Here is a 26,598-nt window from a genome sequence, read left to right on the forward strand (position 1 = left end):
AATTGCAACCGATTACGTGAAACTGAGGTTCAACTCCAGCTTTTGGCATTTTATGACTTTATTCTTGTGGCCCATCTTCTCTGGAGGATGTTGCAGACGCTTCTCAAGTGGGAAGCGAGGAGTTGCCTGCGGTACCTGCCAGCAGGCAGTGCCCTCCGCTGCCAGCACCCTCTGGATGCAGCTCCAGCTGTGCCCGGGCAGCCTGCGGCAGCAGCTGGAAACCACGGTGCCTGACATGCGGGGTTGGGAGGGTTCAAATGGCAGCTCGGGCTCTTGAAGGTAGTTGACTGAGATGCCAGTGCCTTAGCTAGGTCATGGACATATCTGCTGACGCCTCGTCTGCTGTAACCTTTGGGTGGAAAGCTTCTACTCTCTTAAAAATATTATGCTGTCATCTGACAGTGCCTAGGTGTCTCTCCCTAAATTAAATAACAACATGGATTTTATTAATGTCTTCTTTTTTCAGGGAGACCTATCTGTAAAGCTGTTTTCACATTTCATTTGTTTTAGTTAGTCTTTGTTTATGAAAAAAAGAAAGTCTATGATGAAATGGGTAAAGATAGTATCAGGGAGTGTTGGTACAATGGAGGAAGGACCTTTGGAAGAGAAGGCTGGTGTGACTTCTCTGACCTCTGCAGAAGCTGTTCTGCAGCTGGACAGCTCTGAGGACAGACCTCCCTAATGGCTGGCCCTGTTTGAGTCTTTGTAATAGGTGCTGTCCTATGTGAGCACAGTGCTTTCTAGGTCAAGATCCATATCTGCTTTATGCCGCTAAGTCTTAATCCCCTATTTGGCTTTGAAATTTAGGACCAGAGTCTTAAACTGGCATTACAAGCTGATGGGAATGTGTCAGTCTTTTCCCAGGTTTCTGTAACTGTGCACCCTTCAGGTTAATAAAGAGAGCAATATAGAAGATCAGTGTTAGTCTGTGCTTTCATTAATTTAAAGGTTCATAAATCTCTGAACTACCGGATGGTGCTGGTGCTGTCTCTTTGACAAATTGGCCGTTAGTAACTATAACTAACCGGGTAGAGAGAGTTGTAATCAAAGGTAATGGACCATGAAAACTGTCTGGTTTGAAAGTAGCAAAACTGCTGTTAAGGCTTAGAGAGAAAGTGGACTGCAATTGAGGGGGAGTCTAATTGACAGTCAATAGGATTTCCTCAGCCCTTTCTTTAACTCTTGCCCTCCTAGAGGCTTTGGCAGATCCAGCAATAATAATCGTCACTTTTACAACTTCTAACACAGAAGAACTACTAATGTGTTAAGTAAACTGAGCCATGATCAGACTAATGGCCGTGCTGAGGGTCTTGTCATGGTTTAACCTCAGCCAGCAACTAAGCCTCAGCCGTTCACTCACTCCCCCCGCCCCCAGTGGGATGGGGGAGAAAATCGGGAAAAAGAAACAGAACCCATGGGTTGAGATAAGAACGGTTTAATAGAACAGAAAAGAAGAAACTAATAATGATAACACTAATAAAATGACAACAGTAGTGATAAAAGGATTGGAATGTACAAATGATGCGCAGTGCAATCGCTCGCCACCCGCCAATCGATGCCCAGTCAGTCCCCGAGTGGCAATTCCCCACCCCCACACTTCCCAGTTCCTATACTAAATGGGACGTCCCATGGTATGGAATACCCCCTTGGCCAGTTTGGATCAGGTGCCCCAGCTGTGTCCTGTGCCAACTTCTTGTGCCCCTCCAGCTTTCTCGCTGGCTGGGCATGAGAAGCTGAAAAATCCTTGACTTCAGTCTAAACACTACTGAGCAACAACTGAAAACATCAGTGTGTTATCAACATTCTTCTCATACTGAACTCAAAACACAGCACCGTACCAGCTACTAGGAAGATGGTTAACTCTATCCCAGCTGAAACTAGGGCAGTATATAATCTAACTGACATGAAGTGTGAGGGAGAAGGTAAGTGTGGAAAACATCAATAGATATAACATAAATGCCTGAAAGACAGCAGTGATCAAAATGAGGAGCAAGAGGAAAAACGGAGCTGTGTAGAGCTCTTACGCAGAGACTGGGAGTTTCTGGGAAAGAGCTCAGTTGGAGGAGACTGGGCTCTTCTGCCAGTAAAAAAAACAAAAAGGTGGGGGGACATGAACCGTTGCCTGCGGGAGGAGGAAAGCAGGAATGTTATTTGTACTAAAAGTGAGGAGAACAGTTATCTTTTTGTCAGCAGGAGCGAAAGGTCAGCAATAAATCTTTGAGCGTTTCTGTTATTTCCATATTTGTTCAATGCTGTGATGTCCTGCCGCTGCATTTAGGTGTCTTTGACGCTGTCATGAATTACTGCTTTTTTTTTCCTGACAGTTTCGAGTGTTCACTGCTCCCTTCCACAAGGTAGGCTTCGCAGATTTCTGGCTGGCTGATCAGCTCAACAGCCTGGTTGTGATACTCATGGATCTGGAATATATGATCTGCTTCTACAGCTTTGAGGTTCAGTGGGAGGACAATGCTGGACTTCTGGCAAATACAGGTAGAGTAATGCTGGCAATCCAGGCTAACGTGATCAAAATGACCTGAAAAACACTGAGCGAGGCAACTTCATAATCATCTATCTGTTTTGAAGAGGGCTACCGATGACATGGGAAATTAAATAATTGGCATTTCTTGTAAACACAGCGTTAGAGAGATTCTGCCCTTTCTTAGTTCTATCCCGAGAAAAGGAATTTCACATCTGTGTTCATTTCCTAATCCAGTCATTTGGCCTTACATGTATATTCATCAAAGAATTTAGACACAGCACTTCTCGATTGGAAAGAGAAATCCATTTTCCTGGTATTGTTGTTTTATTTCATAGTGGTTTAACCATATAAATGCTTTTAGCCCGTTCCTGTTCCTCAGCATGAAAATGAGTTGCATGAGCTTGTTAACCACAATGTTCTGTGCTGTAGCCTGCTTCTTACAGGCTCCATCACAGTACCCTAAAGCAAAAGAGGATGGAGAAACTTCCTCAGAGCTTGTTAGTGCCACCTCTTATTCAATTAGAGTTGATGCTGTGATGCCAGGGTTGTGCGTGCTCTGCTTCTTCTCTCCTTTCTAGCCAGAAGAGCAGCAGAGTTGGCATATGAATTTTGACTTTGGCCTTCCCCGTGGCAAAATAGTACCTGTCTCCTCCTGGATCAGGCTGCTGTCTTTCCATTTTAAGCAGTGACTGCTGGCAAATTGTGTTGTCTGATGATTTTGACACTCGCTGAAAGAATTTGCAGTATGCTTCAATAAGCATCAGTGTTCACTTTGTTATTCCAATCTGTCTGATCTTTCTCTTCCCTTTAAGATAGTGTTGCAAGTAACTAAATATTTATTTAGTAAAAAAGTAAAATAAATAAAGCAACTGAGTGGATAACAACTTGTCCTCTTCCAATCCAAACAGTGGAACGATAGTGCAGTGCTTTGGCATAAATACCAGCTAATAACTTGTCTCCATTAGTCTGAATAAGAAACAAATGTTTGTTAGTCAGTGGGGTGTTTGGTTTAAATGTGCTGAGCGAGACAGCATAAGAATATGGCATGCTTGGGGGTTCCAGGCAAAGCTGGGGTTTTCCTGGTCATTTCCTTAATAAAAAGAAGGCTTTCAAACATCAGGGGTGTGACACAATGTCATGTTGGTGTAGCTGCCTCTCACCCCAGTTGTTTAAAAAAAACCAACAAAACAAACAAACAAAAAAACCCAAAACACAAACCAACAAACCAAAACCCAAACACATACTGAAATATGTTTTTTCCTATTACAATATGCAAGAAAAATGGGTCAAGGACATCTTAGGCAAAGTAGCCTTTTTGAGCTGTCCTATGGAGTTTGGGAATGCTCTCCCTTTTATGCACAAAAATTCAGTGTTGAAGGCCTTTTGTAATTCCATCCTTAATTTGAGTATTCACAGTACTGCCAACAGCACAAAATAAATTTAAAAATAGATTATTTCTAATCTTCTTGCATGTTAATTATACTGGCAGCAGTGAAAGAGTTAGATGATGATCCTTCTGGATGTGTCATTGATGTCATGTCACCTGAATACCTCCAAGATGGAATAAAGGGCTTCAGGATACTTTCTGGTGATGAGCTTCTCACTGTTCTGGATGTGCATGTGCATAGTTTGTGTGCCTAAGTATGAAACGTTGATGAGGAATTGCTCTCATGTCAAGTGATACTACTCTTAGAGAAAGGAAGATGATAGGAGTTCTTAAATGTACTAACTCTTTGTACTTGAAACTTTTTTTTTTACAGATAATCAGATTTGTTACAGCTACTCCTACGGAGTGAGAGCAGTTGTCCAGTGCATCCCTGCTTGGTTGCGATTCATCCAGTGCCTGCGCCGTTACCGTGATAACAAACGGGCCTTTCATCTAGTTAATGCTGGAAAATATTCCACCACCTTCTTCGTGGTGACATTTGCAGCCCTCTACAGCACTCACAAAGGTATTGGTTATTTTGGAAAACACTTGCAAGTCACAGGATTTGCTTTTTACATGGGAGAAGCTCAGAATTTGGCATCCCATTGAAGCATGAACTTTTGTCTTTTGGCACCTGTGAAACATCTCAGTGGAAAGGCAAAGGCCTGCCTAGCTTGCAAAGAGCATTTTAAGATCTCCGTTTAGGTGTTTTTGACATACCTGGTCTGTTTAGAACTGCATTTTTGGAGTGTGAGAGAGAATTTTCAGGTTTCTCTCTCAAAAGGAGAAAACTGAAATACCTGTCAGTTTTTTCTGTGAAGGGAGGCTGAATGGGAGATGTATAAGGAAAGAGGTAACATAGGAAATGCTTCTCCCTTGGCGTTCATGAATAGCTAACCTGGATCATCTAAATAAAGTCTGTTCATCATTCCTGAATGTGGGGAGATGTGCACAGTGCCGGGAAAATGCCCTCTCTGGATTTTCCTGTGTTTTTTTTATCCATGTTTTTGCTGCAGCTGGCAGGGAGTTGTTTCCAATCCATTTAACTGCAGATTGAGCTCTGATCCCTGAAGTTCCCCATCTCCCTGGAAACGACAATTACTTGATTCTGCTCCTGTTCTGAAGGAAAAAGCTTTTAGTTTCTGCACTTCAGGCAGTCGCCCTGCCTTTCATTGTTCTGAAGTCCTAAAAGCTGTATTCTTTCTTTTGAAAATATATGCCTTCTGTATCTCCAGAAATTAGCAACTGCACACACTCATGAGCCATTATCGTGAAATATGGTTGTGGCGGGGCAGGCAGAAGTGTTCAAGGCATGCTCCTAGTTAACATGCTGGCTTTTTGGAGGGGTGGCAGGGTTATTAGAAACCTTCATGTGGCCAAGAAATGGCTGTTTTGACATAACTGGGCCTGAAGTCACACCGATAATGTTTCTTAAGCCTTGCATTTTAACAGCAGAGAAGTGCATTGGTGCAAGCTGGCTGAAGGCTGGAAGTCGGGCGCTCTGTATCTGGAGGTACATGGAAACCTCATGTGGGAGCATCAGTGGTGGATACAGCGCCTGGCCCGTCTGTGCATCTCCTCCCCGCTGCTGTGTCCCCAGAGCTTGTTCCCGTTTTAACTTGTTTGCTCAGTGACATTCTACAGCTCTTCAGTTCCAGCCCTGCAGTCCAGTTAGTCACTGCCGCCAAAGCCCGAGATGAGACAAATACAGATTGCCTGGCTATAGTCACTGTTTATATGCTTTTATATACAGTGCCTACTTTGGGGAGGCTGACTAATGCTTCTCTTTCCCAGGGGGACACTCTGGCAGAGCCTTCTGTGGGAAGAAGGTTGGGGTAGGTTTGGAACCAGAGAGTAAAACCAGCATCTGTCAAAATGTCCTGTTGAAGAATTTGACCTCTTTCTACTCCCCTTGAAGTTTGCATCTGTGCCAGTACGACTGACCCTTGTTCTCCTTGCTGCCATACATAACTGTTGTCTGCTCTTCAAGTCTGGCAGGGAGTGGGTTGTAATGAGGTGTTTACGAGCCAGGCACGGGGCTTGTTCCAGTTGCTGAGAGATGTTTGTGACTCCCAGCTTTTGTCTGTCCGGTTTTGTTATTGCAACTCAATAGCACGTAGTTGTTGGTATTGAAAAAAATTTGGAAGCTTCATGGCCTTTGGAAATGACATGTTAGCACAGATTTTGTAAATGTCACTGGGCCTGGGCTTGTAGCTATTTTTCGGAGGGCTGCCTAAAGACCTTGCCGTGTCTCCTCAGACCTGTAGGCCCATTCCTATCCTGCCATAAATGCACTTTCTAATATGCTGTACCTGTTCAGAATCCCATTTTATCAATGTGCTTTACATAGTTTCCCAGTTCTTTCTGAACTTGGAATCAGATGGTCTATCATCAAGTTGTTATGATGTTACTGTTGAAAATAGATGCACTGCTCGCCCACACCTTCTCTGGGTCTGCCTAAGGATAGCAGAGACAAACATTGATCCCTTACCTACCAAACATCTGTTGGGGGCTAGCCGCTTGCTGTTAAGAAAGCAAGCACTGCCCAAAACAAGCGTCAAATTGGTCAAGATCCTCCCTCCTTAGACCTGCTCTAAATTGCAGTAAGTAACGAACCTGTTAATTGCTGTGGTAACAAGGGTTTTATTTAAACAGCCTTTCATGCCTGTGTTTGCAAGCCTATGACTTATACCTTTGGAATGACAGCTTTTGGCTGCCAGGACAAGAGGGTAATTGGTGGCCTTTTCTTGGGAGGTCAGGTAATGTACACCAGTGCCTGTTCTCCACTTGGGAGTCCTGGGAATGTCAAAGCCCTCTGAAAAGGCTTGCCTTCCTCCCTTGATTTGAACACTGAATAATCTGTAGCCGGTCTGTAGGTTTTTAGCTTACATCTGCTAGCTGTGTGAAGCTGGACTGTGTGGCTAGGAGGGTTTGTTGGCATTGAAAGCCAGCTAATTTATACAGAGTGCACTTAGAGCATTCTTGTGCTGTGTTTCCGTATGCTTGTTGGAAAACAACTCGAACCAAACAAATGCACAAATGTTGTCCCACAAGTGGAGTTCGATACCTGGTGTGCAATAAGCCAATCTTACACAGAGAGCTGAAATATTTATTTCATGTTTGGACAAAGATGGGTGCTAGGTGATAATCCCACAAAGCTAGCACACCACACCAAAGAACTACAACATATTTATTCTGTTACATGGTTAGTAAAAATCCACCTAAAGTTATGCTCATTGGTTAGTAATCACCATCCCTCCTGTTATTGGTTAGTTATATTTAAATTAGTCTTGCTTGCTATGTAAATTGGCACACATGCTCCTTATAGGTAGGGGGGAACCAAGTCTTTTTGGTCTTGCATTGAGTCGGCGGTCGGATCTGCCCCTGCCGCCTTTTCCTTTCCCCCAGTTCATGCTTCTTTGGCAGTCATCCAGCTTTCAGTGCCTTCTGAAGAAGGATGTTTCCTTTTTATCAGTCTTTAGTTCCTCTTCAAGGGTATAGTTGTTAGCAAAGCATACCAAGTAAGCAGACCTGCATAGCGAAGCTATCAGTAATGGTCCTCCTTAGAGGACAATGCATCATGTTTAACCCTAAATTAAACAGTGTCACCACAGCCTAGGCATTAACCCAAACATATGGCTACACAAATGCCACCTTATTATGTTTAAGTTATGTATGCTGCTTTTAGGCGTATGTGGTACTCCTTTCTCCAAAGCTCCTGTAGCGAAGGATCCCCCCCCAGTAACACTGTGTACTGTGGGCTCTTGATGAGTGTCTCAGTTTCCCCCAAATATCACTGTTTAATAATTCATATTGCTCAGGCAGTGCATAATTCTGATTCTTTCTTCCCTCAGAGAAGCCTTTTCTTTACATTTCTTCCTTTTGATTGAGATGCAGAATGCAATTTTCTCTGCTAATTGCAGTTGGGACGTTAGACTGGTAAGATATCAAAGTAAATTTGGTTAAGTTTTCTCTCCCAAACTTGCAATCCTGTTGTCCTAGGACTAGACTAGGTTTACAGAATTAACTCCAAGCTATCATCTTGATATTCAGATAATCATCTGAATTAGTGAAGCTGAAGTGAGAGTAGCTACCCACAACAGTAAGTCTGGAGCAGATAGCAGTTGTGCAGACGAGTGCCGACTCAAGCTGCCCACTTCACCATGGCTCAGAAACACAACCACATTTCAGGGATGACAGCAGCAACCCAAGGACAACTGTTGCTGAGCTCCCAAAGGAAGAATTCTCAGTATTTTTATATCGCTCAAAGGAATGGGAAGCAAAGGCCGCGTTCTGTAAATATAGTCCTGCGGGGTATGTTTGCACAGGCAAATGAGGCATATCTGTAACTCTAAGCTACCTAGCAACTGGAGTGCGTGCTGCCGGTCCCTGCCCTCTCACAGCACGGCTGAGCAGAAGGCTCAGCCCCCGGCTCTTTCCTACCCTTGCTTTGCCCTAAGAAGTTCAGTGCTGGCATTAACTTCCCTGGCACTGCTGAGTAGCTTTCCCCAGTGCTAGCCAACTGAATATTATATTGCCTTATTTAATCCCTACGGAAACCTACGTGGTGCTGGGGAAACAAATGATTAAGCCCGAGTCTGCAGCAGAATATTTACCCCAGGTGCAGTGTTGCTTTGACACACAACTACTGTTTGCAGTGTTTTCGCTCTGCCAAAAGCAGATGTGCTTTCTTTGACAAATGCACCACGATAGCTGCTTCTACTGCAGTCCAGCTTACTGTAGCATTCCATGGGGATCCCCTCTTGTATAAAGTGTACTTGCATTTAAGAACGTATGCTGACATACCTAGAATAGCCAGCCTTGGTTTTGTTCCTCACTCGGACCTGGTTCAGGCTTTGTAAGGTGAGATTGTTATATTTAGGTGTTCAGCTCTTATGAGAAACAGCGCAACTGGAGTTGTGTTGTACTACTCTAAGAGCGCAGGTCACTTCTTAAGCTTTATACATCATTTATGCTCCAACTTTATTCTTTGTAAAATGAGACACATCTTGTTTTTGCTACTGTCTGTCAATTTTCTTTTGCCTTGATACCTTTGCTCACATGGTGTCATCAGAAATATCTGCCTCACATAGAATATAGATTTGACTTCGGTGGTTGAAGAACTGAGTTTCTTAGGTGCTTTGTACTCTTCCATCATTTTCTTGTTTTGTGAGATTTGCTGTTTCAGTGTGAGCATTTGTGTGTTTACCTTGTTTTTTTCAGGAACGCGTTACTGAGCTTAAGCACAAGTACTGGGTTAAAATGGGCTATGTGGGATTTTATCCTTTAACTGAAAGGAAGGATGGTTTATGCTACTTTTCATTGTCAGTTGGATTTACACACCTTATGCAATGAAATCCTTGTGGTCGGGGTAGTATCCAGCTATTTATTAACATCTGAATTATTCCAAAGTTAATCCATGTGGCCTGGGATCTTGAGTAAGTGTCTCTTCTTCCATACCGCTCCCACACCCTTTCCAGGTACTCCAGTTAAGGCTGCTGAACACTAGCTGTCATTAGCTTGGAAGTGCTGTGGAGAGCCTTAGGTTGATCTAAGATAATGTAACTGCCACGCACTTTCTCATTAAACAGCCCAGGAAGTTGACAGTAATTAAAAATACAGAAGTTAACTAAATAGGGCTGTCTTTAAAGAGTAGTGTTTCTGTCTATTTTCTCATCATTGCTTCAGAAACAGACTTTTCCTGATGAGGTGATGCGTAATTTGTTGGTTTTGTTTTTTTAAAGCCAGTGTAAGAGAAAACTGTGAAACTCCTTGCTTCGCCGAGGAAGAGAGACATGAACTGTCAAGGCAGGAGTCATCCTTCAATTAATGGGCTTTTGCAGGAAGGTGTTGGACCATCCCTTACTAATAGAGAGGTTTGACCAGGTCTGACCAGGTGAAGATGAATAGGAAATGTGCCGCTTTTTGAGAATACAGGGGAAGATTCCCAGATCTTGTAACTTCTGCCCACTCCTCATTAATCACAATGGCTTCAGCTGTTACCAGTGGTGATACTGGCTGGTGCAGCCAACTTCATGCTGGAACAGATCGCTGGTTGTCCCGCAGTCTGTCCCACCGCAGCTCCCCTGGGGAGGGGTATGACTTCCAGGGGAAGGATGTTGATGCGCAGCAGGAAGGGGGGAAAGATGGTGGTAACATCAAACTGTTGCACTGGGAGCTGCAGGAGGACACCTGACTACACCTTAGCTCTGCTCTTCTCTGTCAGCTGAAGTACTGGATAGTGGGTTGTGTTGCTTAGCCCTTGTTGCCACCATGTTAGAAACTGCAGGGTGCAACCCCTGTGGAGTGAACTTGCTGGTAGGTGGAACAATAATTAACTGTGATCCTAAATGGTTACAGCAGCAGAGGAGAACCAGGTGATGTGAGAACTGGGACTAAAATAATTTTTACAGAAATCAGACATCGGTGCAACAGCTTATATAGTACCTCAACTGAGGAATGTCATTTCATTTCTAGGGTGTGGGGAGTGGGGCAAGGCAAAATAAGTGGAGATACAGAATTCAAGTACAAATCTTTCTTTAAAAAAAAAACCAACTTAAAAATATTTCACAAAAGAATGAAGCAAGTAGCATTTGTGAGATCCTGTTCCCTGTCTTATCCCTTGTGTATTGGTACAAGATCTCCCATCTCTCCCCTTCTTTCTCAGTGCTGGAAGAGCTGTCAGCACTGTGGCAAGCCAGATCATTTGATTTAGGTGTCACAAGAGCCTTATAGAGCGCTTGGACTGACCTCTTGAAGTAAAACAAACTTTTTAATGGGATTAACTGGCTTCTTTCTTAATACTTGCCGTTTTTGCTCGGCTTGCCTTAGCACAGCATACTCCATCCGGATGATTATTTGGAGCCAAAACATGCAACGTCTGTCACATTGCTGTAAGCTAGGATGAATTTTTGTCTGAAACCCTGTCATCCCGTGCCCAGGAGGCCTTCAGTAATGAGTTGTGTTCATTAGTCAGTCTTTCTGATCCTTTCCATCAGAGCAGCGGCAGTGTCATTAGCGAAGAATTGCAGGCATTGCCATGGGCAAACATTTCCATCCTGGCCTCTGACCTCCTCCCAGCTTTGACGTGGGTCTCTGCAGCACCCTGAGCGAGCCCGCTTTCTCCACGCCGGCTTGTTACCTCCTCTAATTGCTTAGACACCCGTCCCAGTGATGGTGCTTCAGGGTAGAGCCGGGAAGGGTCAGGAGAACCTGGGGAGGACCACCCTGGCCGGGACGGAGGTGCCGGCAGGAGCTCGCTTGCTGGCAGCCTGCGGTAAGTGAGCGGGGAAGGCGAGATGAGACGGCAGCCTGTGCTTGGCGAGGAGCCTGGGAGGAGGGGGTGTTAGGCAGAGTGATTTCAGGAACTGCCACGGCACCCCGAACGTCAGCACAAATGAGGCATAAAATCCCACAGGGAAATCTTCCCATGCTTTGTAGGTCTACAAATGTCAAGCAGGACATTCCCAGTGCCGGCAGCCGCGCCGTGGGGGAGAGGCAATCTCGGCACCCTGCTGCTGCGTGATTCATGCATTTGCTTCTCAAGATTGCAGCTGAGAGAGATTTTAATAGCTGGGATTTGGAAAGTGGACTAATAGTACCGTTTGTATCACTTAATATACTTTTGTGTTAGAGGTGGCTGGAGAAGCAGGAGCACTAATGAATAAGATGTAAGTAAAAAGGGTGGCCTACTGATATCTCATTTCATGGGCACTTAAGAGGGGGAAGCCTGACCTTTTTTTTTTTTTTTTTTTTCTAATGGAACATTTTAAGAAAAGCAACTGACTACATCACAAGTGATTTTCCTGTCAAATGTATGCAGGTCTGCAGTTCTCTGGTGCTGCAAGAAATCTGGGGGATGTGATCATCCGACAATATTTTTTTTAATTTTGATTTTTTTTTTTTTGTTCCTTTTATATTTTGAAGGAATCTGCTTTTGGATCTCAAAGCACTGTAGAGGTAGCAGATGACATTGTGTCCCAATCCCTAAATTGTCCAGTGAAGGCCCTGATTACCATGCTATTTGTTTCTGATTGTGAATCCAGATATTTTTATTAGTGAGACTGTTGGCAACTGCTTAGATTGGGAACCCCATCCTTCTCAAGGTAGCATTTAAAAATCCCCCAAGAACACTTCTCAAACGCTAGAGAAGCCAGCAGAAGAAGAATCAGATTAAATCTCAGTCATGACTGATACACTTCCTCCTGTTTGTAATTAAATCCCATTTTTCTGTTTGTGAGATACAAGCAATGAGATTGTTGCGATGTCTTGAAATTAGACACAGTCCTATCCTATGGTCCTACAAACCCAATGCAAACCTGCAGAATATTTTTAGTCAAAACACGATTTGGGGATTTCCCTTCTCTATGAATGTAGAATTTAACTAGAAGAAGAAATGAGGTGTTGCCTCCTGACAGTTCCTCACTGCGCTGTATCTTGCTGCTTTGCTTTAAATTGTGCCCAGAGGCTATAGCAGAGGTTTGCAGAATCTAATGGGAAGGTTGTTCATACGAAATGGTTGGTATTTGACAAAGCCCATCAGTGCACTATGGCGAGTCCTCTGTGTGTTTCTCTGGGTTATTTGCCTTTTTACTGCATTAAGTCCACTGTCATGTCATGGCTCTGCCATTGATCAGTATTAAATAGCGGTATGTGCTGGCTGGGCAGAAAGGCAATGCTGCTGCTATTTCCTCATTTAGATGTATAATTACTGAGGGAGCAGTAATACTGCACTTTACACAGTAAGGTGATAGAGAAATGCTTTGGTATGTCATTCTGATGTCAGTTCTGTATGTAGGTAAGTCACTTCTGGCTGTCACCCCCCCATGTGTGCTGAGATGGAGTTAATGGGCACACATCATCCCTAGGCTAACTGGGCGGCAGAAAGTGTATGCTCAGAACTTTAGTGTCTGTGCTTGGCTAGCACACTGTAAATATGTATTTTTGTTTTGGTTCTGCTTAAATCTGTGACTGGAAGGCTGGTCATCAAAGGAGACTGAATTTGGCATGCCTTGACCAAGAGGTTTTTAATTGACGCTGGAGGCAGAGCTGCTCTGGCTGGGTCAGTTCTGTCTGATGTAGCAGGGCTTACCTGACTCTGTTTCCTGATAACCTCATGCTTCTTGCAGCTTTTATCATGGCTTTCACCATCAGCAGAAACCACAGCCAGCTGCAGTGGCTGACACACAAGGAGTGCTTATCGAGGGCCATTGTGCTCTTATCCAGATCTTCAATAATACATGGCATTGATTTTTGCTGTGTTGAATACTATATAGTGTTTACATTCCCCAGAATAATTCAGCAGGGTAAACAGATAGTATTCTTTGGAAGTAAAGTCAATAGTAACAGCGCTCAGGATAGTATTTGCTGTCTAGCTTTGATAGAAAGCAACCATTCCCTTGCCTGTGTTTAGAATGGGCTATAATTTCTGCAGAGTAGTACTCTCTCAGAATGCTAGTCAGATACTGTGTCCCCTGGGGCTGGTTTTGGGATCCAAGATACTGTCTATCAGCAATTTTTGCAGGCAGTAAATTCTGCTGCTGCAAGTGCCTTTTGGCTTTTTTCTGGGACTGTGGCCATTCACAGCTTCAGTTCAAAGGTGGAAGCCTTCCATTATTTATCTAGTTGACCTTCTGGAGCAATTTGTAGGTGTATTTGTGCAGAGTGTCTACTGGAATTGCCTTTTATAGGGTAAATTGAGAATGCTAATGGAAATTCTGTCATGAAGGCTGCAGACGGCTCCTGTGGTATGCTGCTTCCCATCAGCTTTCCAGCAAGTGGAGATAGCAGGGCACTGCAAATTTGAACAGCCTCTGACATAGCCAAACACCTCCTAGGTGCAGACATGGTAATGTGAACATGTCTTGAAATCTGCCCATCGGCAGGGAGGGTAGAGCTGCAGCTGCAACTCTAGATGCAGAGGTTTTGTGCTGGTGGTGCTTTGTCCTGCACGTGCTGTTTTGAATAACTGCAGCTTAGGAAGTTGCTACAGGGTGGTACCCTTTGGAGCATCGAGTAGAAAGGTTCTTCGCGCACCTCTTGCTGGGTGGACTGGTGGTTGTGCTGCCAAGGGGTTGCTGCAGTCTATGGGATGTTTAAGGCTTGGTCGTTTTTCCCTCTTGGAAAGGTTGAGATCTACCAGGTGTCCAGAGTGCTTGTCTCGTCCCGAGACTATCCCTCACTAATGGTTTTTGGTGGTTTCTAGCACGTCATTAAACAAAGAAAAACACAGGATGAAACAGTTCCTGCTGAACTGCTTAAATAGGCCCTGACATCATCATACATATGCACAGTTATGTATTGCTCCTGAACACCTGGTAGGCCAGGGGTAGATGGAGCCTCTGGGCAGAATATGAATGCCTTGATTTTCTAGCCCCCTGAGCAGCAGTGAAGAGGGCCACTAGGACCAGCCAGTGGAGATTGAGATATAATTGCTTGCCTAGAGCAGTAACATATTTCTGTACGCCAGCTGAATACCAATGAGGACAGAAGGAAGGAAGGTATCAAACAGAATTGCAGGCAGGAGGAAAAGGAGGATGAGTGATTAAAGGGAGGGACTCAAAGGCCAAGGCTGAAGACAATAGGCTAGTTCTGATTAGAGCATTTTGCCAGGGATTAATTTGGGTTTTAAATGAATTTTTTCAGGAGCTATATGCTTTGCAGAGCCAGTTGGTGAGAAAGCAAGCAGGAGCACGGGGCAAGCAGTATGACCCCAGGTGCCACTGAAAAGACTGTTGCAAAGATAGGGGCGGGGAAAGGGAGCTGAGACCAGGATAACGTAACTAGAAGCAAGCACATCCTTTTGAGGTTGATGAGGTTAATGCCACAAGATTTCTTGCTTGGGCCTTTTTTCTCCTGGTACTCCTCTTTTCTGTAATTGCACACAATAACCTGTAGACAATTTAGGTTTAAGCAGCACGAACCTTTGAAATCACCTTCCTATGTAATTGCCAATTTAGGATACAGTTTTGTTAGCCCCTCATGTAGTTTGAGGTGATAGTCAGGGGCCAGACTGTCCCCTCTGTGACCAGAGAACTCCGAAGGAGCGCCTAGTAATGCTGCTTCGATGCACTTGAGCCCTGCACCTACCATGCCAGGGATGTGGCCGAAGGCACAGCAATGGAGGGTACTGTCTGCCCTGCCTTTTCCGTGTCTGCTCCATGAAGATGTGAAGTAAGACTCAGTTTATTTGAATTCTGTCCTTAAGTTAAAAAAAAAAAGCAGCCCAACATGACCTAACCTTCAAGCCTAAACCAGGATAGGAAGCATGCAGCCTCACAGGGTAGTTTGGAGCATTTTAGATGCTTTGAAAGCACTTAACCCATTACCTGTCTCTGAATTATCACGTAGGAGCTGGTAGTGGGAACTAAACATGGAGCTCTAATCAGCTAAAAATAATGTTGGAAAGAACAGGCTTAGTGTCTCTGAGTCACTGAATATCAGCATCTGCCTTTTCTTCCTGAAATAACGTGGTGGAGGCTTTGGAGGAGCCGATGGGGGGAGATGAAATCTTGCAGTAAAGCCCTAATTGCTAAGCTCCAAAAACCTCACCTGTGTCCTGTTCTGCGGCCAGCTGCACTTTAAAAATGGAAGGGAGAGGTGGTTTCAAAGCGACAGCATTAACGTACCTGGGTGTCAGAGCCCGTATTCTGCAGGACTTCTGTGCCTGCTCCCGGGTGACGTCATGGCTCTCTGCAGTGGCGGTGGCGGCTGATGCGATGCTAGACATGTCCCTGGGTAAAGCTGAGCCTCGGGAGGATGTGGGTTACTGCTCAGAGGCTTCCGACCTTGCACAAAAGCAGGGAAGCTAGTCAAACCTGAAAGCTGCAGCAGATCCCATGTCCTTCGCCTCTGCTGATCTGAAGCTTCAGTGCAGATAGGCTTTGCTGCATAAATGGCTTTAATAGGTTTGCTTTAGGGGATGTGTTTTGAAGGGAGAATGAGCGTGTGTATTTGACCTATATCCTGCACATCATGTCCAGGAAGCCTGAAAGGCATAATGGGAGGAATGTACTCTTACACGATGCCTCTCATTTTCACCTCCATTAATTTTATTGGGTTGCTGCATTACATTTATATCGTAATTGTTAGAAACAAAAAGGGAAGGAGAGGGCAAATTGCCCTGTTGCTCCCTCTGTGATCAGCTTCGGGGATTCTGTTGGTTTAAAGCCACATATATGGTAAACAGTGCTGTCACCTACTGTGGCATAGGGTTCGGACCAAAAACATTATGGCTTTTTTTGTACTAGAAGCGTTATTGGCTTTGTTAGAAAGAATCGGTGAATGAGCCATTGCAGTGGCTGCACAGAAAGGAGGAAAGGCTCCTGATAGCAGTGAGATGCAAAGTGTCTCAGCCTTGCAAAGCATTATAATGTATTTTATTTTTATGAACTTTATGAGCCAGATTTGCTAATTAAAAGCAAACGGGATTATCAAATCTGTTTGTTTTTACCCAGCCAACTGATGTAGGGAAATTCAGCTGAATTGAGAGCAGAGTAACCTTTTCAGGGGGAATGGGAAACAACTTAGTTGCAAAAACATATCCGCAGGTGAGCAGACCTTGGGTCCACAGTCCCGTGTTTCACAAAGAGGAGCTCTATATGGGCATTTAAAACTCTATACAGAGCCTTTGTCAGGATTTATATATACATGTTAATGTATTGCCTTCTTTTTGCTTATTTTCCCCTGCCACCACAGCCTCCGAAATGGCTAGTAGAAATTCCTGTACTGCCCATCCTCTTTCAGGCTTTTAATGCACTAATTCACAGTTGTTCATATTTATACAAACTAAAATATTTTCGTACAAAACCCTCCTAACTGAGCACTGCCTCATTGCTTTTTCCTTTGTACAAGCCTATGTCCTTTGTGAAATATGGCCCTCAGCTTCCACCTGCTGTTCAGAGTCAGAATGGCAGGTCTGCCACAAGTGTTAAGAAAATAATATTAGGGCAAATTTCAATCCTAAGTGCAAAATGTTGGACGAGATGAAAGTGGAATTTAAATGACAATATAAAGTTGGTCCTGGTAAGGCTCTCGGTTTGGTTCAGATTAGCTAGCCTGATTTTACCAAAACTTGAATGAAAGGGGTGTTATTTCCACCATTCAAATCAACCAATTTGTAGCTGTTGTACAGAAGTATGCTGTTCTTCTCTTTTCCAGCTAAAAACCACAGTGACACCCAAGTGTTCTTCTACCTGTGGATTATCTTCTATTTCATCAGCTCTTGCTATACCCTGATTTGGGACCTGAAGATGGACTGGGGTCTCTTTGACAAAAATGCTGGTGAAAATACCTTTCTTCGAGAAGGAATTGTCTACCCACAGAAAGTGCGTATACAGCCTGCTCTTGCATTAGGGAAGGCTTTAAATATTTTAATGAAACTTGCTGAGTTTAGAGCATGTTGCAGTTGGCCACTGATGCATCCGAATGCTATAGGCTGGGATTTTCTAGCAGTAGAGTTCATTTGTTTTAAAGAGATCGTTTCATATTAATCACTTTTCTAGTGGTTGAGCAGAAAATTCTGTATTTTCCTGAAGGCCTGAAGAGGTCTGTCTTCTGTGTAGACCATGTACGATGAGCTGTCCTGTTTGTCTCTCTTGTTCTTCAGGCATACTACTATTGTGCCATTGTAGAAGATGTGATCCTGCGTTTTGCGTGGACCATCCAGATCTCCCTCACTTCCATGCAAATCTTTCCGTATGCTGGGGACATAATTTCTACTGTATTTGCCCCACTTGAGGTATTCCGGTAAGGCCGCTTGACTGAACAATTCATTTCTCTTTTACATTTCTATTACTTGTATAACATCAGCATGATGGGAAATACCTTGCTCCTTGGACATGGAAGACACTGGTCCTTGAAATGAAAGACTGTGTCTAATGGGACCATTTAGTCCGAACAGGGTGCTGAGTGAAGAAAGCCATAGAGGGCTCTGCAGCAATGTGGGACTGGGTCCTTCATTCTGCATTTGCAGTTTCCTCTGAACCTAGGCCTAATCTTGAGGGGTTTGTTACTACTACATTTCTCCTTAAAATTACCTTCTTGCAATTTCTAGATGAAATTTCACTTGATTCTCAGGTTTACAATTATTCTCAAATCTCTGCTGCTTTTCCAAACACTAATTTGGATTCTGCATCATCGGTTTGGATCCTGCAAGGTGTCCTCGCTCTTTATACACTTGTACTCTAGTTGGAGACCCACCCCTTCTTGGGATGAATAAAAGCCCTTGAAGCTGAACCTCACTCATGTACATGGTGGAGGTTGCCTTTTGCTTGTAACGCCTACTGCCTTCATGCTGTCCAGACTGGGGCTGTCATCCTTAGCACAATGAATGAGCCCGACGGATCTGTTCTCCAGAGTTGGGAAGATGTTGTAGCAGGTGCTGCTGTTAGTCGTTTGCTGTTTCTTCATACTCCCAGTGTGTTCCCAGAGGCACTTTGATCAGTGAGAAGAGTCAGTGGTATCCAGGTGCATGTACTAGTGCTTCACCAAACATGGGCAATGCCCGTGAAAGTGGAACTGGATCGGTAATTTTCACTTTTTCTCCACCCAGGCGGTTTGTGTGGAACTTCTTCCGTCTGGAGAATGAGCACCTGAACAACTGTGGTGAGTTCCGTGCCGTGAGGGACATTTCTGTGGCACCGCTCAATGCTGACGACCTGACGCTCTTGGATCAGATGATGGACCAGGAAGATGGTGTACGAAATCGCCGCAAGAACAAACAGTGGAAGCGCAGCCAGAGCGTGTCCTTGCGCAGACCTCGTCTTGCTTCACAGTATGTTTTGCCTCCCCTCTAGCACAACAAGGCAAATCACGTGTTAGAGCTGTTGTTAATGCTTGGCGGCCATTTACGCGAAGATCTCGGCCAAAATAGTCACTCAAAGGGAGGACGGGTCCGATCCGTAAATTAATATTTCTCTGCTGGAGGGTTGATCCATGCTTTACATCATCTTGGGGTTCCAGTAAACCACTGGAAAAGGGAGTCCCCTTACAAAACTCCCCTCCCACAAAAAAATAGCCTGTAGCAGCTGCCAGAGGCTATAAATCCAAACCTGGAAGAGAGGTTCTCTTCAATCGGCTATTTCCAGGTTTCAGACCCTGCCAAGACTTCACTTATCCTTTGATTAAGATTTTACGTGTGAGATCTCAGATCCCATCCTCTCCTAAATCTAAACCCATGCAATTTTTCCTTCCGCCCCGCCTTACTCCCTAAACATTTCCGCACCTTGCACCCCGGCTGCTGAACCTGTTGACTGTGTATCTTCGCTGCAGTGCCTGTGCTTCAGCACCGCAGGGTGCTTCAGTGCCCAGGCATTGCTTCTGCCCCAGCAGCACAGCTGCAGAGCCTTCGGCCAGGGGACGAGCCTGGGCTCCCTGGGGATGCTGAAGCACAGCGCGTCTGGAGCGTTGTGCAATCCCTGCAGCACATCCCCCCGTTGCAACACTGCACGGGAGGGGTGGATGGGAGGAAAAGGAAGCAGCGGCTGTCACGCAAAGGGAGCGCTCAGGCCTGAACCGCAGCCCTTGGGCCGTGCTTGTCTCATATCCACGTCGGTTCAGAGTACATGGATGTGACCAATACTAACGGCCTTCGTGTGGTCGCTAGAGACTGAAGAACTTTATGCAGAGGGGATGCAGGCCAAAGCCTGGTCGAATTCCCTACCAACCGTGTCCGTTTAATCCTCGGACATGCAGCGAGCTGAGACGCGTCAAGCGTATTTCAAAAGAAGCTGCTGTACCTTTGTGCAGCCCTGTGACGGATCGAGCAGGAACAGACCCTTCGGGTTTGTGGCCGCTGCTGCGACGGTTTTACGGAGTTTTGTGCGGGGGGCCGGAGCGATGCACCGCACCCGGCAGTGCCGCAGGGTCCCCGGCCGCTGGCCGGCGCAGCGCGGCGGAGGGCATCGTCCCTGCGCCCAGGGTGGGCAGCGTGGTGTGGTCTGGCCAGTGCCGGGACAGGAGGGGGCTGAGGGGCACCTGGGGCAGAGGTGTAAGGCTCTGCGATTCCAGGGGGAGTGGGACAGTATGAAACAGTTCCAGTAGCCTGCTTATTCCCTCCTGTGTAAGATAGACTTCCCCCCCCTTTTCCTTCCCCCCCCTTTTCCTTCCCCCCCCTTTTCCTTCCCCCCCCTTTTCCTTCCCCCCCCTTTTCCTTCCCCCCCCTTTCCTTCCTTCCCTCCCCCCTTTCCTTCCTTCCCTCCCTTTTCCTTCCCCCCCTTTTTCCTTCCCCCCCCTTTTCCTTCCCCCCCCCTTTTCCTTCCCCCCCTTTTCCGTCCCCCCCCCTTTTCCTTCCCCCCCTTTTCCCTCCCCCCCCTTTTCCGTCCCCCCCCTTTTCCTTCCCCCCCCTTTTCCTTCCCCCCCCTTTTCCTTCCCCCCCCTTTTCCTTCCCCCCCCTTTTCCTTCCCCCCCCTTTTCCTTCCCCCCCCTTTTCCTTCCCCCCCCCCTTTTCCTTCCCCCCCCCTTTTCCTTCCCCCCCCTTTCCTTCCTCCCCCCCCTTTCCTTCTTTCCCCCCCTTTTCCTTCCCCCCCTTTTCCTTCCCCCCCCTTTTCCTTCCCCCCCTTTCCTTCCTTCCCCCCCCTTTCCTTCCTTCCCCCCCTTTCCTTCCTTCCCCCCCCTTTCCTCCCTTCCCTCCCCCCTTTCCTCCCTTTCCTCCCCCCTTTCCTTCCTTCCCCCCCCCTTTTCCTTCCCCCCCCTTTTCCTTCCCCCCCCTTTTCCTTCCCCCCCCCCTTTCCTTCCTTCCCTCCCCCCTTTCCTTCCTTTCCTCCCCCCTTTCCTTCCTTCCCCCCCCCCCCTTTCGTTCCCCCCTCCCCTTTCCTTCCCCCCCCAAGTGCACTGTGGTTTTACTGTCTGCATGTAGTAATGGGAATTTCTTCTCCCTAGTGAGTGTTTCTGTGTTTGGTTTTTTTGCAGGTCCAAGGCTTGTGACACTAAGGTATTGATAGAGGACCTAGCGAATGAAGCGAACACATGAGATGGCCATGGTCTCTTATTCCACATCCTTTGTTTTCTCGTTCTGTTCCCCTCTTCCCCAAGTAACCCGATCTCTGGTACAGTTCCAGCTGAAAACAGGAGAAAACACTGAACATGTTTTCCGAGCTCTTCCAGACCAGATCCTATGGACTCCAACAAGCTCACTGTGTTTCGTTTCTTTTCTTCTGGGTTAATTTTAATGTTCTATTTTAAAAAAAAATAAAATATTTTACTTTGTTTTGCCAATAAAGAGGACAGTTCAGGAAAGAAGGATTGTTTACAGTCTCAACAAGGACATACAAACCTATCTGGATAACGAAGCATCGTAGGGACTCCCTCATGGGACAGTGCCGAGAGCACACTCGGTTTCTGCTTGGCCCGGTTTTGACTGGTTGAAACCGGACTTAAGTTTTTAAATCTGATTTTTTTGGTTTTGGTTGGTTTTTTTCCTTCATATCCAGCGCTGAGGCACTGGCTGCACTTGCAGGGAAAGTGCACTTAGAGCAGTATCTTCATTCATGAAGCTACTTTTTAATTTGATGTAACTTTTCTTATAATTTTTTGGAAATATGATGTATCTGTTGCATATAGTTTTCACATTATTTATGAAACTTAACAACCATATAAGAGTGATTTTGAGTCCTGTGCAATGAAGGTTGTAACGGTGAAACAAAGCCGGGAATGTAGATCTAGATCTCCAGGGTTGTGGGGTTATTCCCTGCAGATACCCCTCTCGTGAGACAACTTGCACCTGTGTTTACCTTTTCTCTCTTTCTTTCTTTGCAATTTTATTTTAAACCAAAGTTTCTCTTCCTGATTTTTATTTTTTTTTAGTTGCTGCTACTGCTTCTGGGCATGTCTCGTGCCGGTTCAATGCCAACTTTCCATGCAGCTGTGTGAAAGTAGCGCAGACGATCCTAAGGCCCTCTTGAAAGGAGAGCTGGGTCCTACCAACAGTGCAAAGAGCTAGGTGAACAAAGGCTTCAGAACTTCATTCTCCAGATCAAAAAGCATTTTTCAAAGCCTTAATAGTCCTTAGATGGCAGGAGGGCATCCCATACTGAGCAGGGAGCTTTTCCAGTGTCTTCCTGCAGCCCAGTGCAGTAGAAGTGGGACAAAGTGAGGAGGTGATGGTTCCCGGTGTCGGGCAGTTTAGCAGGCTGGGGTTCAGGAATGATGGTGTGTTAGACAGCTGTCGGGGAGCGTGGAAAGGACTCTGTTGTGCCCAACTGATGGGGAAGGTGAAATTGAAAGCGGCTCTCCTCGTGGCTTCTGGTTTGGCAAAAAGCCTCTGTCGAGCGCTATGCCGGTATGGTGCCCCGTGGCTCAGCTGTTACTCGTGCCCCTTGCTTCGTCTCGCTAACCCAGTTTGGGAAGTGCGATACTATTAAGCAGACTCGGGTAAAGGGCAGCCGTATTGCCGCGCAACTTGTCAGAAGAGCGACGCGAACTCGATGGTCTTGTTGGGTCGGGTGGCGTGGCCGAGGTCGCCGGGACTGCCGCCTTCCCCTCTGCCTGGCTCGTGGGCAGCCGTGGTGTACAGCTAGGCCTGCAAGGGAAGGATGAAACTCTTGAAGTATGATCCTCACGTTGATGTCTGTCCCATGACTTGCCTCTAGTTTGGACAATGGAATTGCAGGAATCTCTGCTCAGTTGCTGTTTGGTGGTGGGTTTTTTTTAATTGGCTAATAGCATGGTTTCTCACACGACCGGTACGTTGCATTTTCTCAGTTTGCCTGCTCTGCCTCTTGCCCAGAGGAACTGAAGAAGGAAACTTAGTTCTCTTCATTTAATTGGAAACAGATTAAAATTCAGTGGTGATGAACCTGTGCCCCATGCCAGGCTAAGGGCGACACTGCAAACCTGTAACTACCTGCACTTCTGTGATGTCCTCTCGGCTTACAAAGAAACTCTGCTGGACCTGCCGGGAGATGCCTCTGCTCTGTCAGCGGTGTGCATGGTAGTGTAGGCGGTGTGTCTGTTGTGGTGCTCCTCCTCGCATCTCCTACGGCGTCGGTCTGCTCCAGCAGGAGGGCAGCTGGACTAGCCGGGGTTGTACTGTTCGTCATTTTGGTGCTCAGGAGCCTGTTTTCCCATATTTAACTCCCTTAGGTCTGTTGTTCGTGCTTAAACGGAGGGTTCTTGTTCATATGGAAGTGGAGTCGGAGATATAAAGCCCCTTCAAATATTTCAGTTTCCTAATTTGCATTGCAGCCGTTGTTGCTGTGTCCAAACCTTGCGTGGGTGTTTCCAGCGAGAGTGGTGGGAGATGAGTGAAGCCAGACCTACCTAGGGGTGGTTTAGAGTAGGGCAGCCATACCGGGGGGCAATCCAAAATAAACCAGTGGTGTTACTTAAGCAAGTGGTTCTTTATGAAAAGAAACTGAGTTTTACCGGTAAATCTTCCCTTCAGAGGGAAGGGAAAATACAGAGAGACATCTTGAAGTCATGCCATTCCCCTGGGAGCACTCTGCCTTCTTCAGCCAGGCTGGGGAGAACAGGGCATGGCCGGGGTGGCCTGTGTCTTGCCTGCCTGCCTGCTGCTGCACTGTCCAACCGTCTGCTTCCCAACCTGGCGGGGAGAGTCAGGTTGCAAGTAATTAAATTCTTATTCTGTAGTTTACCCAAATCCTTATGGGAAGCAAGAATTCAGTGTGTCTGTCTGCTCCCGGCTCTACTCTTTCCCTTCCCTTTTCCTCTGTCTTTGCTGGCAGGAGAAATAAGAAAAAAAGGGGAGGTGGCGTGCTACAGCTAGCAAACATTATCTCCTAAAATAAAACATCGTCCCTTTTGGCAGCAAAGATGCTCTCTCGGGAGGAAAGTAGCCTGAATTCCCAGAGGCATGGTTTTTCAAGTCTCCCAGCGCTGTGTCTGCCTGTTCCCTCCCTCCCAGAGATTTCTAAGAAATCAGGCATGCAGATTCCTCCCGAGAGCGAGCACTAAAGCCAGGATGGCTCTGCGTCTACGAGAACATCTGGCCAATAAAGGGAGACCTAACGAAGCAGAGCAGATGGTGAGAGAAAATAGCCCCGTCGTTCCTTGTGAGCAGCCTGTGCAATGGGAGCGAGGGGAACGGGGACAGTCCCAGGGTGGCTTTGTTTTCATGAGCAGGCTTGCGGGCTTCGGGAATGGGTGCTTGGAAGCATTCCTAGAGGGAGAACAGCAGGGTGACGATCCATCCAGAAGTATGGAGAGCAGACTTAAAAGGAGCTGGGGTGTTTCAATCCAGCACTTTAGTTGTTGGGGTATAGCTGGATGGAAAGCAGAAGCTGAGACAGGTCTGTGCTGTGGCTGCTGTGAAGCAGTGCTGGGTTTCGGGTGTTGAGCTCTCCCTCTCCTTGCGATTCGGTGCAGAGGTTGTCGGAGGTTGTGGTTGTGTGTGGCTCCAAGGATGGTGTGGAAGCTGCTTTTGACTGGCTGAAACCCTTGCAGATGGTCCCGTCTACGGGGAGGAGATGCCACAGCATGGCCGGTGACTTTTGGAGATTCCCTTTGAACTCACTTCTCCGTGCTGATTCCCTGCTTCTTTCCATCCTTCCTGCCCTTCCAGGAGTTTTCAAGTTGCAGGGATTTAGGATTTGCAGCGTCCAGAGTCTATTTGCTAACTGGCGTTCCCTGTATGGCTTTGGGACTGCGTCACCAGGAACACCAGGTCCCCTTGCGTGGGGAAGGCAATGCCGTGTGCTTTGGGTGGGCGCTCCTGAAGGGGCAGCGGGGCAGGTTTGGGCTTTATGGGCTTGGCGAGCAGGAGCAGGAGCGGCTCCATCAATGCCAACCAATGCTGTCCCACCACATTTTAAAAGAAATGCCTTTGCAGCGCGCGTGGCTGCAGCCTGTATGTATCAAATAAGCTCCTACCTCTCAAATCCAGGCGGGTTCCCAGAGTCGACTGTTGCTCGTCCTGCGCCTTTCCCTGCCCCACTCCCGGCCCTCCTTGTTCTGTCGGTGTCTTTGCCATTTGTCTGAAGCCAATGGTACGCAGGGTGCGGGTGGATGACTGGCAGCAGCCTTCAGCATGAAAATCTTGGGGGGGGTGGGGGGGGAAGTCTCTTGAGGAGCGGACTTGTATCCTACTGCTTTTACTTCCCTAGTAACTCCTTGTGCTGCTTGTTCTGCCTCCTCGCCGGTGCTCAGCCACTGCAGCCGTGTGAGAGGAGGGGAGGGAAAACATGGTCCTGGTGCAGGAGATAACAATCCCTGGGGATTTTACTGCGGGTCTTCCAAGGAGCAAGGGAGACTGTGTGAAGCCTTCGAGCTTTGCCTGCGTTTTGAACAGCCAAGGGAATTTGGTCTTATCCTGCAAAGATGCTGCTGCGTACTGCTTGCTGTGACTCTGGCCTGCGCCCCAGGCTTTTAGGGGGTTCGTGGCCCCGATGTCAGGCCATCGCTGGGCGACGTGCCCTGGGACTGGGGCATGGCTTGGCTCCCATTGGGAACACAAAAGCCACTTTCCTCGCGCACTGCATCCCAGCCCCATGTCCTCCCTCCTCTCATCCACCGTTCTGCTTTGCACTCGCAGAGGCAAGATGATCTTCTGCCTTAAGCATTTTTTATTTTTTTTTTAATTTACATTTTTATTCCAGAAGGCTATCAGATTGTTTTGTCTCCTTGGAAAAGAGGGGCTGGGGCTCCTGAGGAAACAGCGGAAAATCCCTACAGTAACTGCAGCAGTCATGGTTGGGCTCAGTGGCTGTCACCTCATCAAACCTTGCCTCCTTTACATGACGCCATCCTAAATCCCTCACCTTGGGACGAGCTGTTGACCCGCCACCACTGTGGGGTTAGCTGGTGTGTTGGCATCCCTCGGGGGCTTCAGTCCCTCCTTGCAGCATCCTGGCTGCAAGAGAAAGGCAGGTTTTGCAGGGGGGGGCGAGGAAAGGGACGGTAATGTTGGGTGTACCCAGATGCTGATGCCCCAGCCCTGTTCCCGGTGGGAGTTGGAGGAGCTCTGGCCCTGGCGCAGCCATGCCGCGGTGGGTGAGACGCACCGACCCTGCCTGGGAAGATGCCCTGTGGCCTGACAGTCCTCGAAGCTCTAGAAACCAAATTGCAAACTCTTTGCTCCAGAGGAGAAATCGGGCAGCCTGGTAGAACTTGTGATGACCTCTCCATCCCGTAGGTCCTCCTGGTGAAGGATCGGTGTTTGGAAGGGGCCGGGGGTGGAAATGCCAAAGTTCCCCCCTCGGTCCTGCTGCCGCCTTCCTCTCCCCCTCCCCGCTGTGTTGGTCTAAATGATCTTTCTATGAAGCCCTGTAGATGTCAAAAGTAATTATGGAGTGTGATTAGTCCTCTGTGGGTGCTTTCTTTCTTTCCTCCTCCTTTCTCTTTTGCTATCCCCTTCTCCACTCTTCTTTTTTGGCTAAGTGGAAAAGGTGAGGACAAAGAATTGCCGCTTGCTTGGACTCATGATGTATCTGTGACTGCGCTATTAGCTGTCTCCTTTTTCCTCCCCAAATGGATATAATTTTTGAAGTGTGGAATACCCTTCTTGATAAGTAGGTTTTAAAAAAAAAAAAAATAATGCACAATGTGATACTGTTTCATAGTTTCTAGGTGGTTGTATAAAGCAAAGTTACTGTGATTGTGTTTTTCAAAGGAAAAAGTGATTGGTTACGAAATCTGTCCTTTTTTCATTATTACAAGCTCTTTGTTTTCCAATGATCTGATGGCTCTTTTGTCCCCGGTCTGTGCGTCTTTCTTCCCACGTCCCACCCTTGGTGCTGCA

The 26,598-nt window shown here is 46.6% G+C and overlaps 1 protein-coding gene across 1 annotated transcript in view; it reads left to right on the forward strand.

Annotated features, from left to right (window-relative positions):
• The window catches only part of XPR1 (xenotropic and polytropic retrovirus receptor 1), a 118,066-nt gene extending 91,532 nt beyond the window's left edge, over positions 1-26,534 (forward strand). The window contains exons 10-15 of the mRNA XM_049809137.1: positions 2,325-2,490; positions 4,240-4,431; positions 17,064-17,230; positions 17,512-17,651; positions 18,457-18,678; positions 20,814-26,534. Of these exons, the coding sequence (XP_049665094.1) occupies positions 2,325-2,490; positions 4,240-4,431; positions 17,064-17,230; positions 17,512-17,651; positions 18,457-18,678; positions 20,814-20,874 (948 nt within the window). The 3' untranslated portion in view covers positions 20,875-26,534. The remainder of the gene's footprint in view (positions 1-2,324; positions 2,491-4,239; positions 4,432-17,063; positions 17,231-17,511; positions 17,652-18,456; positions 18,679-20,813) is intronic.
• The last annotated feature ends 64 nt before the right edge of the window (positions 26,535-26,598 follow it).

Source organism: Accipiter gentilis, chromosome 8 (assembly GCF_929443795.1).
Source record: "Accipiter gentilis chromosome 8, bAccGen1.1, whole genome shotgun sequence".
In the NCBI taxonomy this organism is placed as follows: Eukaryota; Metazoa; Chordata; class Aves; order Accipitriformes; family Accipitridae; genus Astur; species Astur gentilis.